The sequence below is a fragment of the Alexandromys fortis genome, unplaced genomic scaffold (genome assembly GCF_014885135.2).
Source record: "Alexandromys fortis isolate MF-2015 unplaced genomic scaffold, M_Fortis_MF-2015_v1.1 scaffold_10, whole genome shotgun sequence".
Classification (NCBI taxonomy): domain Eukaryota; kingdom Metazoa; phylum Chordata; class Mammalia; order Rodentia; family Cricetidae; genus Alexandromys; species Alexandromys fortis.
Genome location: NW_026067895.1, coordinates 11,922,173 through 11,944,128, shown reverse-complemented (window position 1 = coordinate 11,944,128; position 21,956 = coordinate 11,922,173). Strand labels below are relative to the sequence as shown.

At 43.3% G+C, this 21,956-nt stretch overlaps 1 protein-coding gene across 4 annotated transcripts in view; it reads left to right on the top strand.

Moving 5' to 3' along the window:
* The first annotated feature begins 290 nt into the window (after positions 1–290).
* Positions 291–21,956, top strand: part of Pum3 (pumilio RNA binding family member 3) — a 34,399-nt gene continuing 12,733 nt past the window's right edge. Inside the window, exons 1-14 of one of the 4 annotated variants that reach the window (XM_050159598.1) lie at positions 375–421; positions 2,426–2,529; positions 3,315–3,406; positions 4,638–4,856; positions 7,369–7,504; positions 8,043–8,118; positions 8,554–8,647; positions 8,867–8,933; positions 9,948–10,122; positions 11,213–11,316; positions 12,441–12,519; positions 14,557–14,655; positions 15,455–15,508; positions 16,769–16,849. In XM_050159598.1, the coding sequence (XP_050015555.1) occupies positions 3,322–3,406; positions 4,638–4,856; positions 7,369–7,504; positions 8,043–8,118; positions 8,554–8,647; positions 8,867–8,933; positions 9,948–10,122; positions 11,213–11,316; positions 12,441–12,519; positions 14,557–14,655; positions 15,455–15,508; positions 16,769–16,849 (1,269 nt within the window). In that variant the 5' untranslated portion in view covers positions 375–421; positions 2,426–2,529; positions 3,315–3,321. The other 3 variants (XM_050159605.1, XM_050159588.1, XM_050159610.1) reach the window with 3 other exon arrangements.

Genomic DNA, 21,956 nt, shown 5'->3' with positions numbered 1-21,956 from the left:
AGGATCACACCAGAACCGACTCCAAGAGAGCTTTTATCCCTCCGGAGGAAAAAGAGAAGCAGACCTACACACTCCAAAACACGAGCTACCCCAACCTTTCCCGGGCGGCAGAGTTAACGGAGCGACCCTCGCGAGAGCCTGAGGCTTTCCCAGAATCCGCAGGCTCAAACGTCACTTTCCCGCGCCAAGGACTGGTCTTCCCCCGGACGGATCCCTTCAAGGGCCAAACCTCGCGCAGTCCGGCACAGGAGGTGTGGCGAGGGTAGACCAATAGAAACTACGAACTTCGTATTTCCTCTCACGCTCCGTCTCTTGACGCACCGCGGCGGAAGAACACAATCAGAGGAGCCGGGGCGGGGCAAAACGCGGAAGCGGAAGCAGCGGAAAGTGGCTGACTGCGAGCTTCTGCCCCACGTGTACGGTGAGTGCCGCGGGATGAGTGTTGCAGGCGGTGCGGTGCAAGCTCCCGCCAGCCGCTCTGGAGCGGGGAGAGTTTGCGGGGTCGTGGACGAGCGGGCGAGTTCAGATCCGCCACCACGGCTGCGTCCCCGCTGGTTTTTATGGCTCGGATTTGGGGGATTGGCGGGAGCCTGGCGAGGGCAGCGGTTAAACCTCGGTTACGTTGCTTAGCGCAGAGCTAGGGGAACGAGCTTCGCTTTCAAACCCCGGCCGCTGCGTGTCACGGTCACCTGCCCGTCCTGTGACAGACTTTGTCCGTAGGAGCAGTGCAGGAAAAACCGAAGAAGTGATCCATAAACTGAGACCTAAAGCATGATGAGAGACAAGAGTGTTTTAAGCTAGGGCTATGGGGTAAGTCCCGGAGGTCCGAGTTAGAAGCCCCGCGGACAGGATAAAGGGAAGGGTAGAAGTTTGGAGGCCATGGTGTCGTTTCTGTATTCTCCGTGTAAATGGAAGCATTGTTCTTTGTGTTCCTAAGCATATACAGTGTTGAAAGGTTCTTAGAAAAAGGCGAGGGGGAGGCTCGTGACAGGCCTTGATTTCTTAAAAACAAAAAGATACTTAATTTGCAAGTTCGGTAAGGAGATTTTTGTTGGTTTGTATTGAGTATTGGTAGTGGAGATAAAGGTATTTAAGGGAATATCCAGATGACACACAAAGAAGTAAATATCAGGGGCAATGCTCGGGCTTTCTCTTTGAGCAGTAAAATATATGATGGCCCATTGGCTACGGTGAGAATGGGCAGGGAGAGAAAGAGATGCGCTGCCATAGAGGTGGTTTGCAGTGGGAATGCAGAGAATTGTGTTTTAAGTGTAAGGTGCCAGTTATGTGCAAAATCAACCAGTGTCCGAGTACACAGGGCTGTAGGTCTAGGAAGTAAAACCTAATCTGCTTGTCTTTGCCATTTGGGTTAGCCAACAGTTAATTTGATAGTGAAGAAACTTGGTAAATACTGTTATGAGTGATCAAGATTAACTTCAGGAGGAAATCATGACTGCTACATTTCCTATGGTCCTGTGAGAACACAAACACACCAAGCATAACCTCAGCCTAATGATGAAAATCTTTTTTTTTGTTTTGTTTTGTTTTTTTTTGTTTTACAAGACAAGGTTTCTCTGTAGCTTTGGAGCTTGTCTTGGAACTTGCTCTGTAGACCAGGCTGGCCTTGAACATGCCTGCCTCTGCCTCTTGAGTGCTGGGATTTAAGGCAGGCACCATCACTGTCTGGCCTAATAATAAAAATCTTAATCTTAAAGGGAACATAACCTGCAAAATACAGAGGAGGCATGCTGGCTTGCTTAACTGTATGTTGGAATAGGAAGAGGACATGGATAGGAAAATTGATACCCAAATAAACCTTGTTATACTAGTCTTAATTTTCATAGTTTCATTACAGTGTCATATGTTAACAAGAGGGGATGCTGGGTAAATGATCTAAAGGTTCCATATCTTTTTAACTCTTCTGTAAACATTGTTTTAAAATAAAGTATGTAGAATAGTGTGTAAATAAAGGTATAGTTAGACACCTATATGTGAGGGCCAGTGGCACAGTTGGTTAGCCTGCTTGAAACCTGCATGCAGAAATGCAAGTGTGGATTTATCTTGCCGAGTGATAAAGTGACTACAATTTAAAATGCCCCCTAGGAAACTGAGTGGCTCCAGTGCTGAATTGTAGGCACACATCACTATACCCTCTTATGCAGTTCTGGGCATTGAACCCAGGGCAGTGTTCCAGTGTTTCCTGCTTCAACTAGGTTTGGAAAGTCTTGTATATTTCAGTCTTTGTTTTCCAATGGGTAATTCACAGTAGAAACTAAGAACTTGGAAAATCTTTTCTTACTTGCTGACTATTGCTGTTTAATTTACTATTCAAATATTTGAACCTGGGACCCTGCTTTTTTTTTCTTCCTAAGATATTCTAGTGTCCTGAGGAGTTAATCATGTTTTGTTTTGATTTTTGAAACAGTGTCTCACCGTGTATCCCAGACTGGCCTCCAGTTTATGTTGCCATGGTGACCTTGAACTCACAGTGATCATTCTGCCTCAAGTCTCTTCAAACTAGAATTGCAGGTGTGTGTAAACATATCTAGCAAGAAATTAATTTGTGGATGGAAGTGTCTAATCTGGAAACACTGTCAGGAATTCCTGCAGTTGACCCTTATGGTCATTTAGAAGTGGGCGAGTGTGTAACTTTTCAGAATGTAAACATGAGCCCGGTGGCATTTGCCTTTGTATCCACATGTGTTCTGCTTGCTTGGTGAGGTCTCTAACGTTACATATGCTCAATGAAGGCCACTGAACCCAACAGGTGACACACTGGGCATGTCCCTCCCAATAAATACTAAATAGTTCAGTGACTTGTAGGTCACAAAACAGTCAGTGCAGCATATAGTCATCCAGCTGCCTCTAAAACAGTTGTCCAGTAGCCTTTGTTTTAGCTTTATTGGATTTTCTTTCATTAAGTTGCAATATGTGCTAAATACATCCTCTTGCTGATTTTTGACCTTGTAACGTAGATGCCCAAGAAATCAAATGGTAGCATCACCATGACTCATCAGCAAGCCCTCCTAGGTTAAATCTGCAGACAGTAGTGTTTATCCTTAAAGTGATCTATAGCCAGTGCTGATACTTCGGTGTTCCCTCCAGGTGGTGTGGCACACTAGCCAGGGTGTGTACACGTCCTGAGTTCTTGTGTTGGTGTCTTTTCTGCCCTCTGTTTTATTGTCTTAGAGGTCCATGTGTGCTTGGTGGACTTGAGAACCCCCGGGCTATGCTGGATGGTTTATACTGTCTGACCTCAAGGACTGTATGCTGCACTGACTGTTTTGTGACTGTTGATGCTTTTGGTTTTCTAGACTTGCTATGATGGAAGTCAAAGAGAAGAAAAAATTCACGGGACAGAGGCCAAAGACGGCACAAGGAAAGAATAGATTTCATAAAAACAGTGGTAAGAGAGCTTGCCTACGTGTGCTGATTACCTTGAAGAATTGATTGGGGGGGGGGGGGGCAAAGTTTGTAGCTGGTCCCACCCTCTTCATGGGCTGGGATTGCAGTAAACATGGTAGAAGGAAGTCACCGCTATCGCCCACAAAATGTTCCTGTGGAACTCCAGCTTTTAAGAAATTGCCGGGATGGTTGAGGGGTGCTTTATTTGTAAGAGATCCTCCATTTCAGCAATGTATGTGGCCTCCTTATATTCTCACTCATTCGCTGTGCATTGCATTTTAATGTTTGAGGAGCTGGGGCTGGTAGTCCACTCAGCTTTTGCCTTCTAAATTCCAAACGGTAATGACTCTGTTACTCCATCAGGGGTCAGTGTTGCAGAGTAGAAGAATCCAGGCACATAGAGATAACTGTGTCCTAGGCAGTCTTTCGCTTTCCCTTGTAATGGTTTTAAGGCATAGCTATTGTTATTGTCATCCTATTTGTTAGATGTTTATAAGCTTTTAAACTAAAAATTTTAGCCAAATACTTTTATTATAGACTTTAATTTTTTTCCTCAAAATTAGACATTTCCAGAAATGCATTTTAGTTTATTTCTATGATACACTTTCTTAATTTCAGTAACTGTTCATTTTGTTCTTATCTGAACTCTTATTGATCATTGAGATTTTAATACAGATATTGATAATAGGGCTAATAAGACAAAATGGAAAAGTACATAATATTTTGTCTAGCATATGCTTAAAACTGCAGAAATATGCCATGCTAACCATAGTGTTTATTTCTAGGAGGTAAATTATAGCTTATTATTAATTCCTCTACTTTCCAGTGTTTATATGTCTAACCTTTATAGGTTTGTTTTGTTTTGTTTGGGGTAGGGGTTTGAGACACAGTTTCTCTGTGTAGCCCTGGCTGTCCTGGAACTCGCTCTGTAGACCAGACTGGCCTTGAACTAACAGAGATCTTCCTGCCTCTGCCTCCTGAGTGCTGGGATTAAAGGTGTGAGCCACCACTGCCCTGCTTAGCCTATTCAGTTTTCTGATCAGAAAAGTTTTCTCTTAATTTTGTTTTGACTATTTAAATACCAATTTATTCAAAAGGGTTAATGTATATTTGAGAGTAAGGCTGTTGGTTGCATTGAAAAGCATGTGGTTCTATGCAGCATACAGTTGAATGGATACCAGAGCTTTAGGCTCATAATCAGTGAACTAATATGAACCTATTGTCATCACTAGATTCCAGTTCTTCAAAGACCATCCCGAGGAAAGCTGGTAAGGAAGGCGGGCCTAAAGTCACATCTAAGAACTTTGAGAAAGGCGCCACCAAACCTGGCAAAAAGGGTGTGAAACAGTTCAAGAACAAGCCACAGGGGGGCAAAGGACCAAAGGACAAATTCCAGAAGCCAAATAAATTCAACAAGAAGAGGAAATTCCAGCCAGATGGTAAAAGCGATGGTAAGTCTAGTTCTTAGAGTCTTCGCAGAAGCCTTCCCGGGCCAGTGACTAGACCTGGGTGCCCCGTCCTCTGCTGTGTCAGAGGCTGCCTATCCTTGCTCCTAGAAAGCAGCGTTTTGGAGTGGAAGAAAGGAGGTGGGGGGGGGGGTTGAAGTACACAACAGCATGTTTCCTAAAAGCATTTATTCTGGTGCTGGTGAGCTGGCTCAGCAGTTAGGAGCACCTTTTCTTGCAGAGGACCCGAGTTCGATTCCTAGCACCTATATGGCGCCTCACAACCCTCCGTAACTCCAGTTCAAGGTGTTGAGTGTCCTCTTCTGACCTCAGGCACCGAGCACACTTGTGAGACACACACATGCATACAAGCAAAACACTAGTAAAATGAATCCAAAATGTTTTGAACTTTCTCGTGCTTAGAAATCTTTCTTTCTTTAGCCAGGTAATCGGGTAATTAACCTGAATTGTGTCTTTTTCAGGGAACGTAAAACATTCTTTTCTGAATGCCAAGCTGAGTTTACTTGTTTGCTCATCAGATATTTACCTTTTTTAAGACACTGCCTCACTGTGTAGCTCTGGGTGGCCTGGAACGCACCTTGCCTGCATGCACTGTCATGTCCAGCTAACTTTTATTCATTGTGTTGGGGGATAGATAGTTTTAAAATCAGTGAACTAGTTGTAGAAGCTGGCCTTAAGACACAGTTCTGCAGCTCAGGTGTCAGGCGTGCTGAATTAAGAGCTCTGTAGACTCGGCTCTCACGGGGCCCAGACCAGGCTAATGATTGACTCGTCTGATGGTTCCCAGCAGCAATAGCTGTGGATGCGCGGTATCACCTGGTGGATCCCGCCATTTCATTCCTTCAGGACAGTAGCTCCCTGATGAGAATTGTTCCTGGGGTTTCCCTTTGTCATCGACATGAGCTGCCATTCTCTCTCTCACGATATCCACGGGCTCACTCCTCACCAGCGTACGCCTGGTTGTACAAATGGCCCCATTGTGCCTTGTCTCTTCTTGATTTCCAGCGAGCAGCTCCTTCATACTGACCTATACATCCTGTCCTGTCCTGATGTGGGTTCTCGGTTTATTTCCCTACTACGGTGTGTATTCTTACAGTGCCCCTACCTGCCCGCCGAGATTACTGCCCGACACATTTTCTATCTAGCCTTCCGGTCTGCTCCTTAGTCTTCCGTTTTCCTAAGGTTACTTGCTGTAGGAGGGACAGCATGCTTGAGGTCAGGAGAGGAATGGGAATTCCGTTGTTTCTCAGTGTCTCCAAGACCGTCCCCCATTGCAGTCCCTGCTCTGTTTTGTGTGGGTATTTTTTCCCCTCTTCATGTTTTTAGTTTTTTCTTCCTTTCCCCAGGCCCAATATTTGTTCCAGGTTTCTCTTTTCCCTCCTTTTGTAGTTTGTCTGATAGTTTTAATGGGGAATGAAGACACTGTAATAATGTTAAATATAGATTTTTGCATTTTAAAGATTAAAACAGAAGGAAAGTGGCAAGAAGAAAATAGTTGGTATTTGTACCTCTGTTTCCGTATGACTCAGTTTACTTTCTTACTGTTTTTTTTTTGCAGTGAGTGAATTTTATAATCATAAATAGGGAAATGTATAGAAATAACTAAATTCCAAAGGATTTTGGGGGAGTTACTCATATAAATAATACTCTAGTGATATATTCATTTCATCTATCTTGTTGGTTTTGTTACTGTTTAATTGATAACATAATTAAATTTCAAAGATGCAGGAATAGGTAGATACTCAATGTTTCTGTCATCAATCTGTAGAAGCTTGCTATGTATTGTCATGAGTGAAAAGCAACTGTAGCTTGTCCGTGGATTTGTATCTTATTTCTAGCCCCAGGTGGTCTTGGATGAATGATTTAATGTGTGGTCCCTAGCATGGAGGGGGTGATCAAAGACTTACCTACCTCACGCTCTCAGAAGAGTGGCGTTTACTTTCGATTCTATTTTATTTTTGATGTCTGTATTGAAGTGCGTGTTTAGAAGGAGCAGCCGGCTGCACACCCTCCTGGCTCCCGGTTGCCTGGCTAGCTTATGCCCCGAAATAACAACACACAAATTGTATTCTTTTAAACACTGCTTGGCCCATTAGCTCTAGCCTCTTCTTGGCTAACTCATATTTTGCTTAACCCATTTCTAATAATCTGTGTAGCACCACAAGGTGGTGTCTTACCGGGAAAGATTCAGCATGTCTGACCTGGCGGCTGGCTCCATCTCATCTGACCTCACTTCCCTTCTTCCCAGCATTCTATTCTGTCTATTCCACCCACCTATGTTCTGACCTATCAGGCCAAGCAGTTTCTTTATTAATTAACCAATGGAAGCAACAGATAGAATATGGCCTTCCCACATCATACGTGTGCTCTACCACTGAGCCTCACCACCAGCTTACATCTTCCCCTTGTGATTTGTAGAACATTGGTGACCGCCCTCTGTACTAAATTCATATTTGTTTAGTATTTGGAATGTTAAATGCTTTGGATCTAATTCTAGAATCAGCAGCCAAGAAACCCAAATGGGATGACTTTAAAAAGAAGAAGAAGGAGCTGAAGCAGAGCAGGCAGCTCAGTGATAAGACCAACTATGACATTGTGGTTCGAGCAAAGCACATCTGGGAGAGCTTGAGAAGGTACTGGCGCCTAACAGTGCTGCTATTAGTCTGGCCGAGACTAGGGAAACACTAAGGTTTGCCCTGTAAGCAGGCAGGCATCCTAAACATCAGACAGCACCTGTTTTTTTTTTAATGCATGCTCAGCCCCTGTCCTGGCAGCAGTGTGGGTGTCGGCTGAGTGCAGAAATGCATGCAATCATTAGGATAGTGTCAGATAGCTTTATGGAAATGACGGGAGTAAAATGGATTTGATAGCTATCCTGAAAGATTGCTCAGAAAATGAAGGACAATCTCTTATCAGCTAGGTTTTGAGATGTTTGCTATCTTAGATTGTTTTATTATTTTTCTTTGCTTCTGAGGTTCTGGCTCTTAAGATTTAGATTGATGCATTAAATTATACCTTGTGAGATGAGTTTCTGCCTGTGAGAAAATTACTTTTGTCTGGCTGCTCCAGAATAATTTTAATGCCAGAGAAACCACCCTGAACTGGTGAACATGTATTGCATGCGATTTGGTTTTCGTGTTTCAAGTAGCTTCAGCTGCGCTTCCTCTGCAGGAAGGACTGTGACAAGGGAAAGAGAGTGAAGCTGATGAGTGACTTGCAGAAGCTGATCCAAGGGAAAATCAAAACTGTGAGTATGCTGTGCTTGCGGTTCCAACTCTTAAAGAGATCCCGGGTTCTCGGCTCTCGGGGAAGCACGTCCTGTGTATTTGGTTACGGGTACCAGCGCAACAGGACTTTAGGACTGGTCTGCCCCACATCTGTGCCTGGCAGCCTTAAAAGGCCATGAAAGCACAGTCCGTGTAGTCCTTGTGAGTGGACTTTCAATTAGGACTGAAATTTCAAAGGCGATAGACTTTTCTCTCTCTTGCATTTGTTTCAGCTATGAAATGTGATAGGAAGCGAAGCCAGACAGTACTTCACTACATAGTTAACTTATCTCTGTCTCAAGCAGGCGAGTGCAGTTTAAGCTGAAAAAAGTGTACGTTGTAAGAAATAGTGTAACTAGTAGAAACAAGCTGGTTCAGACAGTCTGAGTCTAGAAAGTCCAACTGTTTGCCTACAGATTGCCTTTGCACACGACTCAACACGCGTGATCCAGTGCTTCATCCAGTATGGGAGTGAAGAGCAGAGGAAGCAGGCTTTTGAAGAATTGCAAGGTATTGTTATATTTTTATAGTTTGTGATAAAGTTGTAAGGCTGAAGAATATCCTGGAGAGTAGCTCCATATTTTCTGCAAGACTGTTTTCGTTGCTCTGTTTCTTTGCCTGGGCCAAGTAGAGTGAGCTGTGTTCCAGAATCGTGTGTGTGTGTGTGTGTTTCCTGGAGAACTGAAGTGAATAAGCCAGGTCATTGGGATGTTTTGTTTTCTCTACCAGGTGACTTGGTTGAACTAAGTAAAGCCAAATATTCCAGGAATATCGTCAAGAAATTTCTCATGTATGGGTAAGTTGGTATAAAGTGTAATTTCCCCTTGGCTTTTGGTTTTGTGGATTCATTGTTACCCAAATGCTACTTTAAAACCTCTGGTCTTTGTAATCACCTCCAGACACTGTGGTCTTCCTAGAGCACCACACCTTAAAATAATAACTGAAACCAACTAAGATCATGGTGCTGCCTTCTCCCATTGTTGAGGTCCCGTTTCATATATTTAAGTTAAAGAACAAAGCATTGGGATAATTAACTTCTATTACTAGTATTCGGGGTAGAAAGTTGAGAGGGACGGGTGAGCAGACTCTGTGGTAGGTCATTGTGTCAGCCCGTGTCAAGGATGATTTTATAATGACATGCTGTTGGTACCTAGCTAGACCAGCCTTTCGGGTGTGAGATGTACCAGATGTGATAGCAGCAAAAAAATGAGTGACATACAATTGACAACCTTCTTTTCTCACCATTCCTGGCTATTATTAGCTGCTCAAATGCTTTAGAATAAATTTTTTTTTTTTAAGAAAATAGTAGTTTATTTCTGTTTGCCTCCTTGACTGTCCTTTCCTAACTTTCCTTGTGGGCTAGTTTAAGGAATGACCAGGGCACGTTCTTGATGCATGTTAGTCCGTCCAGTTCTCACAGCAGCTGTGCTCCTATTTTGTGAATGAAGAAGCTGAGGTCCAGAGAAGTTGTAAGACCATAGGCTTGGGGCTGTAGCTTAGTGATAGAGCATTTATTTGCCTTGCATGCATGAAGTCCTCAGTTCAATCCCCAGTGCGGCCCATAATAAATTAAGAAAAAAAATCTGCTTGGCTCGTTGAGCTGGTTAGCAGAGCCAGGCTTTCTCACCAAGGATTACAGCCTACTTGTCTTCTAAGCCTTAAAAATTTGCTCACTATCAGCCTCCCCACATAGGAGAACTCCCCTCTAACACCAATACTGATGAGTTGGCCTTTGGAGAAGTAAGCGTGGCTGTATTATTACCCTGCCTTCTCCTCTCACCCACTTTTTCTGTGTTCCTATTGACTTTAGGAGTAAACCTCAGATAGCAGAGATAATCAGAAGCTTTAAAGGTCACGTGAGGAAGATGCTGCGGCACTCGGAGGCATCAGCCATCGTGGAGTATGCCTACAATGACAAGGCCATTTTGGAACAGAGGAACATGCTGACAGAAGAGCTCTATGGGAACACATTTCAGCTTTACAAGGTGCCCTTTCTACAAGTTCTTACCCTGTGTGTTTATTTTTCTGTGTGGTCATTAAGTTTCAATGTCCTGTATATAAGATGTGTTTTTACCAAGCTAGTCCTTCAGGAGTTTATTTGTATTTTTGTTCTCTTGGATTCTGTCCTTGCAGTAGGGAACAAGTGGTCACTCGGTGCTTTCTCCCTCAGAACGCTGTCTTTAGATCGGTCTATTTTTATTGCTTCCAGCTGTGTACGCAATGCTTCAGCAGTCTCTTCCTGCAGTCAGTGAGATCAAAGACTGCTGTAGTGAGCAGAGCGGTACCGCTGCTCCATAGCCAGCTCTGGCCGAGGGGCACTGCGCCTCCTCTTGTGACTGTCTCGAGTTTCTTTCCAGTTTTGCCTTGCCTTTGTCTGGATTGGATCTGGAGAGGGAGGGTTCTAGGAACCTGAAATATAGAAGTTGATTCTGGGACCAACCAGTGATGGGACTAGTACTTCTGGAGGACCTATTTCAAACCTTGGGACACGGCTGGGTGGCGGTGGTGGCGCACGCCTTTAATACCAGCGTTTTGGAGGCAGAGGCAGGTGGATCTCTGAGTTCGAGGCCAGCCTGGTTTACAAAGCAAGTTCTAGGACAGCCAGGGCTACACAGAGAAACCCTCTATTGAAAAACCAAAGGGGGAAGAAATGAAAAGTATATGTCTGTACTGGACATGTATAGATTATGTTCCTTATTGTTCTGTAAACAACATAGTATAATAACTATTTGTCGAGCATCTGTGTTTTGTTATGTCATGTAAGTAGCTTTGAGATGGTTTAAAATATACCGAAGGATCGTATGGATCATATATAAATACTTTGTTGTTTTATGGGGAGTCTTAAGTGTCAGCAGGTTTTATATCCATGGCTAGAGCTGACCCTCTGCAGGGATGCTCACACACTGGCAGATGTGCAGGCAGGGAATCAGATCACGAGGAGTTACTCTGTGGGCATTCACTCTAGAAATGGAGAACATCACAAAATTACTTTAAACTTGTTTTTAACATGGCTCGAGTTCTTGCTTGTCCGGAAGTGATGGCATCGGGAGACATTTGGTTATTGTTCTGTTTCAGTCGGCCGATCACCCGACTCTGGACAAGGTGCTGGAGGTGCAGCCGGGAAAGCTGGAGCTTATTATGGATGAGATGAAGCAGATTCTGACTCCCATGGCCCAAAAGTAAGACGGGTTTTATTACAGATTGAAATAGGTCTTTGAAGGAGCCACATTTTACAAAATCCTTGCCAGAAAGGAGACATTTTCCTCCACACTGTTAATAATCTAGCATAAATAAGAGTATAGAACATTTTGTTTGAAACTATTGTTGATGCAGGTAGATGTGGCTCTTCTTAATGTTGTATCTTACTGGCTTATCAACATTTTTAAAGTGATAAAACCTTTGTTTTTTTTCAAAGTGTTGACTGAGCCTTTGTATGTTAAATAGTTTACACTGTTGGTTGTTTAAACTGCACTATAGACAAGTTTGTACTTGCTGTCACCACGTCTTTGGTACCTTACAAAATGGTTGGGAGCAAAGCAAAGCTGCTGGGACCAGGCAGGATGACTGTGACTCCTGATAACATGTCCCCTTACCCCCTAATCCTGCGTGTACGTGGACAACTTCACCTCTCTAGGCCTGATTTCCAGACCTGTGGAACTGAAGTGATAATACCACATTATTTGTAAGGTTGTTATGAAGATGAAATAGGTTAAAATATTTGCAAAGCCCTTAGAGGAGTGCTTTGTTCATCAAGGCATTCGTTTCTGTAGTGTGTCTGCATGTTTTATGTGAACTTCCATGTTCTTGATCTTGAACATCAGCCAGCACTGCACTCCTGAACTTACCACACATCGTATTGGGGTGTAGATGGTTAGGGGTTGTCACTGCTGGTGGCACTGCTGTTGTTCATTCAAACCATACTGCTGCTGAAATTATTTATGATTCTGAGACATTTTGGAGAATGATTGACAGAAAATAACCAGGAGTAATGGGTCTACCTGTGAATTTTTAATGAGGTATCCAGTACTGGGGGTGGGGCTATACTGTAGCTTTCCTTGTTCTGATGAGGTAGAACCTGCTGGGACCAGGGATTCATCTTGCTGTAGAGCCTGGAAATTCATATGCTGCTCTCAGTCGTGATGACACTAAACCACACTAAACATCTTAGCACTGCTGAAAGATAAACTTGGTTTATGGCAGATGATATTTAGTAAAAACCATTTCACTTGTTTAGATGATCTCAAGTTACCTGTCTTTGTGTTGCTGTTTTGCTAGATCTGACTGTCTTCCCTTCCGTTTGCAGGGAAGCTGTGATTAAGCACTCACTGGTTCATAAAGTATTCTTGGACTTTTTTACCTTTGCACCCCCAAAACTTCGATCAGTAAGTCCTGGTTTCTGTCTTTGAATCAGTGCAAAGCCAGCATGGTGGCACACACTTGAGATTTGGCGCTTTTGTACACACGGTTCCTTTCTCCCTTAGAAACCCCCTAAATAGTGGACTGAACAGATCTGCTAAATCTCTTTATTTCCAGCCTCCCCTTCCCCCAGAAAAGGAATAGAATTGACCCTAGTTTTACTAATGGCCCTCAATTTTTACATTTTAGTTACAATCCAGGGAGTGTCCTCTAGCTAGTCTAATCTAAAAGGCAGCGTACATTGGAGGATTCCTCAGTGTTCCAGTAATTTAAATTTAAAAAAAAAAAATGCCCACTTCAAAAGGTTAAGGGAGGATACTTAGTGTGAAACTAAATGGCCCATGAAAGCCTGGACCTTACTTGATGGAAGGCAGAGGACCAGTGAAGGTAATTGCACTGCCCTTGGAGTCAGCAGTGGGAATACAGATGAGACCTCATGCTTTACTTCCCGATTTGCTCATCGAGCTGTGCCCTGTTGTCCATTGGTTCTCATTTTCTAATCACGAGAGCTGACGAAGATAACACATCTCATATCTTTTAACATATATGCCTAGTGCACATTCCTGGGGAATTTGAAGCCCTCCGATTAGCATGTAGAATAATTTCTCTGCAGCCTACCCACCCCTCAGCCCCCCAACCTTGTGGCCAGAAGAGCGGCATTTGCTCTCCTAGGCTCTTCCTGCTTTCCTACAGAGCCCGGGATCTTGGAGTTTTTGTGCTGAGAGTGTTTTGGTGACAGTGGAAGGCAGCATTCAGTCATAGCAAACATCTGGAGTGGACATAAAGTGACAAGACCTTCTCTGGAGATCTTGGAAACACAATTGGAACCTGTGTTACCTCCCACACCAGTTACCTTCTAGCCCAATAGCTTTTATTAATTCTTTGAGATTTTCATGTGTACATATCATGTGTTTTGATCTTATTAATCCTCATTCTTCCCAGATCCACGCCCCCAATTCCTTGCCATCTTTTTTTTTTTTTAATAACTCACATGCATTCACAGTTTTGGGGCCATCTCCTGACCATACTATTAAAGATTGTCTCCCTCCCCTATAAGCCATCAGCTGTCAACAGCTCTTCGGCTCAGGGTGCCCGGCTTGAATGTTGACTAGCAGTAGCTGCTGCTGTGGGTTCATGGACGCAGTGGTCTGTCCAGTCCAGTCCAGTCCAGAGACTGTTTGCCTTGTGTCTCCTAGAATCTTCCTACCCACCCTTCCACAATATATCCCCTTAGCCTTGAGGGGAGGCACTATGGTTTACATACCCCGTTTACAGTAGAGCACTTTGGGAGAAATTCTTGAAGTTCAGATATGCGACCCGAAATCTGGTCTTGAGATTCATCCTGGGAGCGGGCGGTACCTTAGGGTGAAGTGTAGCCCTTTTTCTTTCCAGACTTTGGATAAGTTCCCCCAATAGAAAATTTTAATTCAGAAGCCCTGTAGCGATTGGGTTCCAGAGCTCATTTATATCCTGGGTGCTCAGACTTTGGAAATAAGAAATTAAGTGGTGTTTTTCCCCTTCACTTTTTACAAAATAGTTATCTTTGAGTAAAGGTTAAATGTTAGCACAGAGATTTCATTGAGGAATATTATTTAAGTGTTTGGTGCACACACAAGTCCTCTGACTTGTAGAGGTGATCCAGTCCTGTGGTAAACTAAATCACAGACACTTCAGTCAGAATGAGTTTTGATTGTGTTTGTTATAGACACATGTGGGAGAGCATGTTCTTTTCCCAGCTGTTCTGTTAAACACTGCCTTAGAACCACACCTCTGGCTGCTGTTTCTGTATTCACTGAAATATATCGCACATCACCTGTGAGTACTTTACAGCTAGATGTAAGGGGAAATTGGTTATGTTGTTTATTAGAAATTGCTATGAGCTGCATTTGCTGCTTTTGTTGGAAAAGAATGTGTCTAGAAAGAGGCTGGCTGTAGGATTGAAACCTGAAGTGTTCACTGCCTGGGGTCCCTCTTCATCCTCTGCCTTGCTGGTCGTTCTCTAGGAATTAATTGAAGCCATCCGGGAAGCAGTGGTATACCTGGCCCACACACACGATGGCGCCCGAGTGGCCATGCACTGCTTGTGGCATGGTACACCCAAGGTAAGTCCGCCTTACCTGCAGTCTGGACTTGATCTTTAAGCCTTGAGTCAGTCGGCTTTAGTCTTACTTTGTTCAACTTTGGTTCCCAGTTGTACAGAAGTGTCATCTTCTGGAGCTGTATCTTAGGGCCTCCCAGGGCTTCACTGAAAGCTAGGAGTTGGGAAGAAATCCTCCAGTTAGGCGACACATTTATACTCAGCTTCGGCTTACACAGGTCTGGGGACCCATGTTCTCTTCTTTTACTCTTCGTTTAATGGTCATATTGAGAATGGGAGGAAGGCAGAGATAATTAATAATTAACTGCACCATATGTGTGTCCTGTGTGGTTTAAATACTCTGAGGAAAAGGTGAACATCCATCTAGATCATAGAATTTTGCATATTTCATTCGTTAAGTGTTAGTTGTGTTTATATCTACCTTTTACTTACTGCAAATGTAAGTATTGCACAAACATATATTAATACAGCTGTATGTTAGATTCTTGAAGGCATATCAGACATTGGAAGAGAGGTGGTTGTAAAGGTGACTTCACTAGGTTTGCCTATGCCTTAGAATTTCATGGTTTCATATTTGTGCCAAAATGGGTGGACATAAACTGAAAATCATATAATTCTTTATAGGTGTTTTAGTTTACCCCGCACCGTTTTCCATTCTGCTTCGTAAATTGGTTTTTTCACTAACAAAGAGACGATACTGATGAAGATGTAAATAATATAATAATAATAGTATGTAAACATTAACTTTGCAGTCAGCTTAATCTACAATTAAAAGGTGATTGAGGCACTTCTTCCTTTTTAAGGACAGGAAAGTAATTGTGAAAACAATGAAGACCTACGTGGAAAAAGTGGCTAACGTAAGTACGACAGAATCACGTTCATCAAGTCTAGCAGTGCCTATTGGGGAAAGCAGAAAACTACAGGAAATTGTTTACATTTGTTTATCGCTACAAATGTTTCTACCCATTCTTTAGGTTAACTTGAACAAAATGGAGTTCATACTATAGTTCTCTCTCTACGTGTGAATTGTTTGTATGTATGTGTGTCTTGCTAGATCAAAGAAAGGAATTCATGTTCTAGGCAGGTTCCCTGCCTGTGCACTACACCCAGGCCCTGTTTGGTGGTGGTGTATAAAGACTGATCATTTGTACCTGTTTTATACCTGTCTTCAGCCTTGTTCACTAAGTACGGGATTACTGCTGCCTATTTAAGCCTTAGATATCTAATTAAATAATGTCAGGTTGTAGTTCAGAAACTTAAGACTGGTTTTTGCTACCACCAAAACATTAATAAATTAAATTTCATTTAATTGTCTCATTTAAAATTTTGAATTAGCCGGGCAGTGGTGGCGCACGCCTTTAATCCCAGCACTCGGGAGGCAGAGGCAGGCAAAGGCAGGCAGATCTCTGTGAGTTCGAGACCAGCCTGGTCTACAAGAGCTAGTTCCAGGACAGGCTCCAAAGCCACAGAGAAACCCTGTCTCGAAAAACCAAAAATAAATAATAAATAAATGAATAAAATTTTGAAGTAGCCATTCATTAATTGGATGTTTGCTTAGGTTTTGTCCTATTTGACCAGTATGTTTTTCTGTTTCTTTTTTGCTAAGTCAACTTTATCTCAATAATTAGATGGTTCTTTTGAGTGGTTTTGACTCACCTTGTTTGCATAGCTTGGACAGACTTTTGTGTAGGCTCTGTGGGTGGAGTGTGTAAGAGGGGAATTGTGGGTAGAGTGTGTAAGAGGGGATTTTGTTCTCTTATCACTGTGTCGTGATGGCATAGACCAGGCTGCACACAAACTCACAGATCTGTCTGCCCTGAGATGCTGGGATTAAAAGCATATGCTGTCATACCTGGCTTTCTAGGTTTGCTGTTACTTTGTCTTGTTAATTTTTTATTATTTAGTTGTTTAGTTTCTGTGTTGGAGATGGGTGCTGGGCACATATGTGGAGGTCAGAGGACAACTTTGGAAAGACTGTTCTCTTCTTCCACCATTCAGGTTCTGGGGCTTGAATTTGGGTCATCAGGCTTGGCAGCAAGCGCCTTTACCCACAAGAGCCGGTTCACCAGTCCACCATACAATTGTTGTTAACCCTTTCTGTCTCCCCATTCTTACAGGGCCAGTACTCGCATTTGGTTTTACTGGCAGCATTTGATTGTATTGATGATACTAAGCTTGTGAAGCAGATAATCATATCAGTAAGTAATTGGGATGGGCTGAGGTTGGTCACATCGGCCAGTGGCCAGTGCTGGGGTTTAATTTCACATGTTACGTAAACTCTTTGACCTGTGCTTTTTGTCCATAGTTGCCTTAGTTGTGTCTTATTTTACAGACTTGCTCTGTTCCTGTATAAATCCCAACCTTGTAACTGGATAGTAATTGTTTTAAAGACCAAAATGATCATGGTTAAAACATGACTTGACATTTCTACCTGACCTTGGATTAAGGTTGCATTGAATTTTTTTTTTTTTAAGCAAAGCAGTGCTTGGATGTAACTATTTGATGATTGCCTTGTTTAGTGATTCTACAATTTAATACAGTTGCTGTGGGCAAGCAGCCTCTGCACAGCTGTCCAGTTCATCTGTCCCTATGTGCTTGGCTAAGCTGCTAGTGGAGAAGAGAACACCTAAAACCCATTCAGCTGTGCTTGTGACACCCTTAACAAAAGCTTCTGTTAAAATCGGTGTCCTAACTGCCTTCTTACCTCTTAGCGATTGCTCGGGTCTGATACAGTGACCGTAAGGTGGTAACGCTTGAGTAAACGTCTTCAGAACTCTTGGCAGAGCTGTCCCAAAGTAGACATGGTGGTGGCAAGTGGGTGTCTCCTCTCTCGGCCCCTCCTGCTCTCATGCTGATTCTCTGAGCCTGCCTTCTGTGTAGTATGCATGAGTTTTGGCTGGACAAGAGAGATATTGCCAAACTAGGGACAAGAAATTGCAGTATTGGTAGCAATGACCAAAATTGGAAATGTTTTTAAAACTGATTAGTTTTGCAAGCACGTATTGTTCACCAGAAAGTCCCATGCACCCTTGTGTTTGCATGTGGAGTCTTGGAGAAATTGTCCTGACAAGTGATACTCCTACAGGGTCCGTGGAGCAAAGCCTGTGGTCAGGTGGGGGTGCTGTGGCCTCTCTAGTCTGACGGGGTGAGGGTAGCTGAGTGTTCACTGAGTTTATCCCTAATAGAAGGGGGAAGGGAAGAAGCTTCCTAGACGGCAGCTGGAAAGCCCAGTTGCGGGTTTCTCATGCCCCCGCTGCCACTTTCCAGCTCCGTTCTTGACTCTTCTTGAAGTGGTGGTGACTTTTGGGGGAATGGGATTGTGGGAAGAAACAAGTTGGCAAGACTTTGTGTCACAGACTGAATATTTTGACATGTTCCTTGTGACTTTAGTACCCTTTTGACTCCAATCACTAGTGATTGTTTTTCATTCCTGTGACAGAGATGTGAGGCCGTAGAATCGGCTATGAATAAAGCTGTTCCGTGAAAAGGGAAACTGGCTGGCCTGTTGAAAGTTTGCTTTGTGTAATATTTCACAAAAACGAAAATGTGCCTTGCTGCTCCAAATGCATTTCAAGAGAAACAAGCGCCCCTCAGGACTTGCCAGATTTATCTGCTGGGTTAGTCTTTTCCAACCATTTATCTCTCTTCAAGTTGCTGTTGAAGCTATTTTTGTTTCTTGCACTCATCTGTTTGAGGTCCACAGCTGTGGAACCCACATTCCTGAAGGCGAACTGGAGGCAGCTCTCATGGACGCGCCTCTCGCTGACAAATGCTCCACCTTTCTGTGTATCATTAAACCCCGGAGTTAGTGATAAAGTTGTGATATGTTCATTGCTCTTGCATTTTCCCACGCATCCACCACAGGATTCGGTTGCGGTGCTTTTTAAAAATTACCAGGAAAGTTGAGTGTTGCCAAGCACTTCGCTTAGAGTATCCGTGCTTCCCAGAATGTCAAGTTGGAATCTCAACCTGGTCAGCTGTACCTTTCTTTGGCCTTTCAAAATAAACTCAAGCTGTTGCCCACCTGCTTTCCGCCCCAGAATGAACACTTCCAAAGGAAGCGATTCCATTTATTCTCGTGTGCTCTGGCTGCTTTCATAGCAGCTTTGCTAAGAAAGGGCTGGGTACCTGGGCATTTGCTGTTTGGGAATGAAGAAGTATTCATACATATTTTAAATGCCATATCTTTAATAAATAATTCAAGTACTAAGAATAATATGCCAACTACTTAGTCTTCTATCATTTGACACAAATAAGTAAAACCTGGCTGATTGTAATGGCTCACACCTATAATCCCACCATTTGAGAGGCCAACAAACCTGAAGGATGGGCCAGCCTGGCTCAATAGTGAGATTTATTATTCATTTATTTACTGTGAAGAGCTAGATGGTAATTACTTTAGGCCTTATGGGCCATATATGGTTTGCCTTGTTTATACTTTTAAAGAATGCTTTGCAGTGTAAAATAGGAAGGAAAAGAAAAGGCATTCTTCGCTTAATGGGTGTGTAGAACGTGAACATAGACAGGATTTGCCCTATAGAGCATAATTTTCCCACCTTTGTGTGTTGCGTTTATTTTCAGTGAGTAGTAGGAAGTAGTCCGTTAGTGAATGTACTGAAGTCTGTAGTTTTTATATTCATGGTGGTGATTAATATTTCTTATACTCTTAAAACTAGAGGGTGAAGGCAGGAGAATAGGAAGTTCAAGGTTACCCTTGGTCACAAAGCAACTTTGAGGTCAGCTTGGGGTACATAAGACTCTATCACAAAAACAGAAACCAAACCCTTTCTGGGGGAGTGGGCGTGTAGTTGAGGTGGGAGCACCTCAAAAGCACTTGAGAGACTTGACTCAGTCCCTAACACCGCAAACCAGAGGCAAACGAACAGTGACAAAAACAGGAACACCCCAGAAATTGTTTCTCCTTTTTATTTGCTATTCCATAGAATTCTTATCACATATATGGGTATTCTGGTTTCGTTTCTGTAGCTGTGAAACTTTAAAAACAAAACAACAACCTTGGGGAAGAAGGTTTTATTTGGCTTACAATTGACCCTCCTAATGGAGAAGTCAGGTCAGGCACTTAAATACCGCATACACAGTCGTGGACAGACAGAGTAAACACATGGATTCTTGCTTGTTGGCTGGAGTTTTCTTTATACCGGTCAGTACCTCTTCCTAGGGAATAGAGCTTCCCACAGTGAACTGGGATTTCCTGCATCGGTTACCAGGCAAGCTGATTCACCCACAGTCATGCTGAGAGGTCAACCTGTTCGTGATAATTCCTTAGTGAGACTCTTCTCAGAAAATCCTAGGTTGTACCAAACTGATAGTCAGCACTAACCAGTAGAGCACTGTGACTCTTTCCCACCCAGGCTCTAAGAAAACCCAGTGTTGCTAGGTGTGGTCTTCAGAGTAATTGGTCTTACCAAAGTGTCAGGTTGAAATCATAGGCTGATGATCATTGTTTGTTTCCTGTGGCCAGATGCCAGGCAGTGCTCCCTGCTCTCTCAGCCACGTCTGCCTCTCACCTGACTTTTTTTTCCTTTGGTTGTTTTCATTCATTTTTTAGCAGTTAGCTGTGATCTGACAGGACTTATAAACTCAGAAATGCCCACAGACCAGATGCTTATGTGATTGAGATAGGTTAGGCATTCAATAAAGAGGGAGGGGATCGAGAATGGAGAGAATACATCACGCCCTTAGTGCAGCCAAAATGTGGCCTCTGGATAAAGTCCTGTCTTTATAGTACTTGGCTTCCTAGTGATCTGACCTCCCTCAACTGTCTAGTACTTAAGTCTCTCCTATTATTTTTAACTTTCTGTTAATTCTCTTGCTTATTCTACTAGATTTTAGCTCCCTGTGACTAGTTTCATCATTCCCATATATGTCCTGTAATAGCAGTGTGTTTACTACAGGCTCAAGCCTCAAGTTTCTGTTGCTTGTTTCTGCCCTTATGGAAAATGTGTGCACCTTTGTTTTGAACTACTAGCCCTCTTAAGAATGCCATGGAGCCTGGACATGGGTAGAGCAAATGAGCTGAATGTGTCTATGCATAGATGTTGTGCATTGACTGCGCCATGAAAGTAGTCCTTGTGTGGGGCCTGTCAGTGGAGTCCGCTGTGGTGGCTCTTCATTATGCCATGAGAAAGATGTCAGTTCCTGGTACACTGAGGGCACACTAAGGGTTCCCTGTGTTGGAGTCATTAACCATCTCATTATTGAAAGCATGGATAATAATACTACTTTAAGACTTGTTTACTTTGAGATAATGAAAAAAACTCCACACCCTATAATGAATTCTGCATTTTTCTGGTGTGATTGAAATTATAGATGCATTTTAGATTGTTAGACCTATTTCTGAAAGCCTTCATGTGTGTGTGTGGAAATCATGTGTGACCTTGGGTTCAGAGGTGAGTCAGAGAGCTGGATGAGGAGCCAGCTGTAGTTCTGGAAGCTAGTTATGAGGGGGATCATTCAGCGCTAAGCGGTGTCTGGTTCCATTTCAGCATGTAGCCAGTGCGAGCGCCTGTCATTGGGTATCAGAAGGATGTGGACTGGTGCAGAAAGCTGAGGGAAGCCTGGGGTTTTATCCACAAACATGAGAGTCTGAGTTGTGCTGTTTTCTGAGCCATGGTTGATGACTGACATTTTAGTTTAGCCCCGTGTATTATTAAAATTATTATTTAGTAATGGTTGGTTGGCTGGTTGGTTGGTTTGGTTTTTAAGGACAGACTAGGGACTGGAGCAGTGGCTTTGCTCCATAGCTAAAAGCCCTGGCTACTTTCCCAGAAGATCCAGGTTCAATACCCAGAACTCACCCAGCTCAGAACTCTCTGTAACTCTAATCGCAGGGGATCTGATACCCTTTTCTGGCTCCTGTGGGTATGGACATGCATGTTGTACACAGACGTGTGTTGAAATAGGAGTGGCGGCAGGGCTGCGTCCCTGGCACCCGGCCGCCCGCATGGCTAGCTTATGCCCAGAAATAATTACACGGAAACTGTATTCTTTCAAACACTGCCTGGCCCGGCTAGGTCCAGCTTCTTATTGGCTAGCTCTTAGATATTGTTCTAACCCATTTCTAATATTCTGTGTAGCCCATGAGCTGGCTTACCGGAGAGGATCTTAACCTGCGTCTGTCTGGAGTGGGAGCATCATGGCGTCTCTCTGACTCAGCTTCTTTCTCCCAGGATTCTCTTCTGTCTACTCCGCCTACCTAATTTTCTGTCCTATGAGGGCCGAGGCAGTTTCTTTATTATTAACCAATGAAAGCAACAGATAAGATACAAGACCCACCTCCATCAT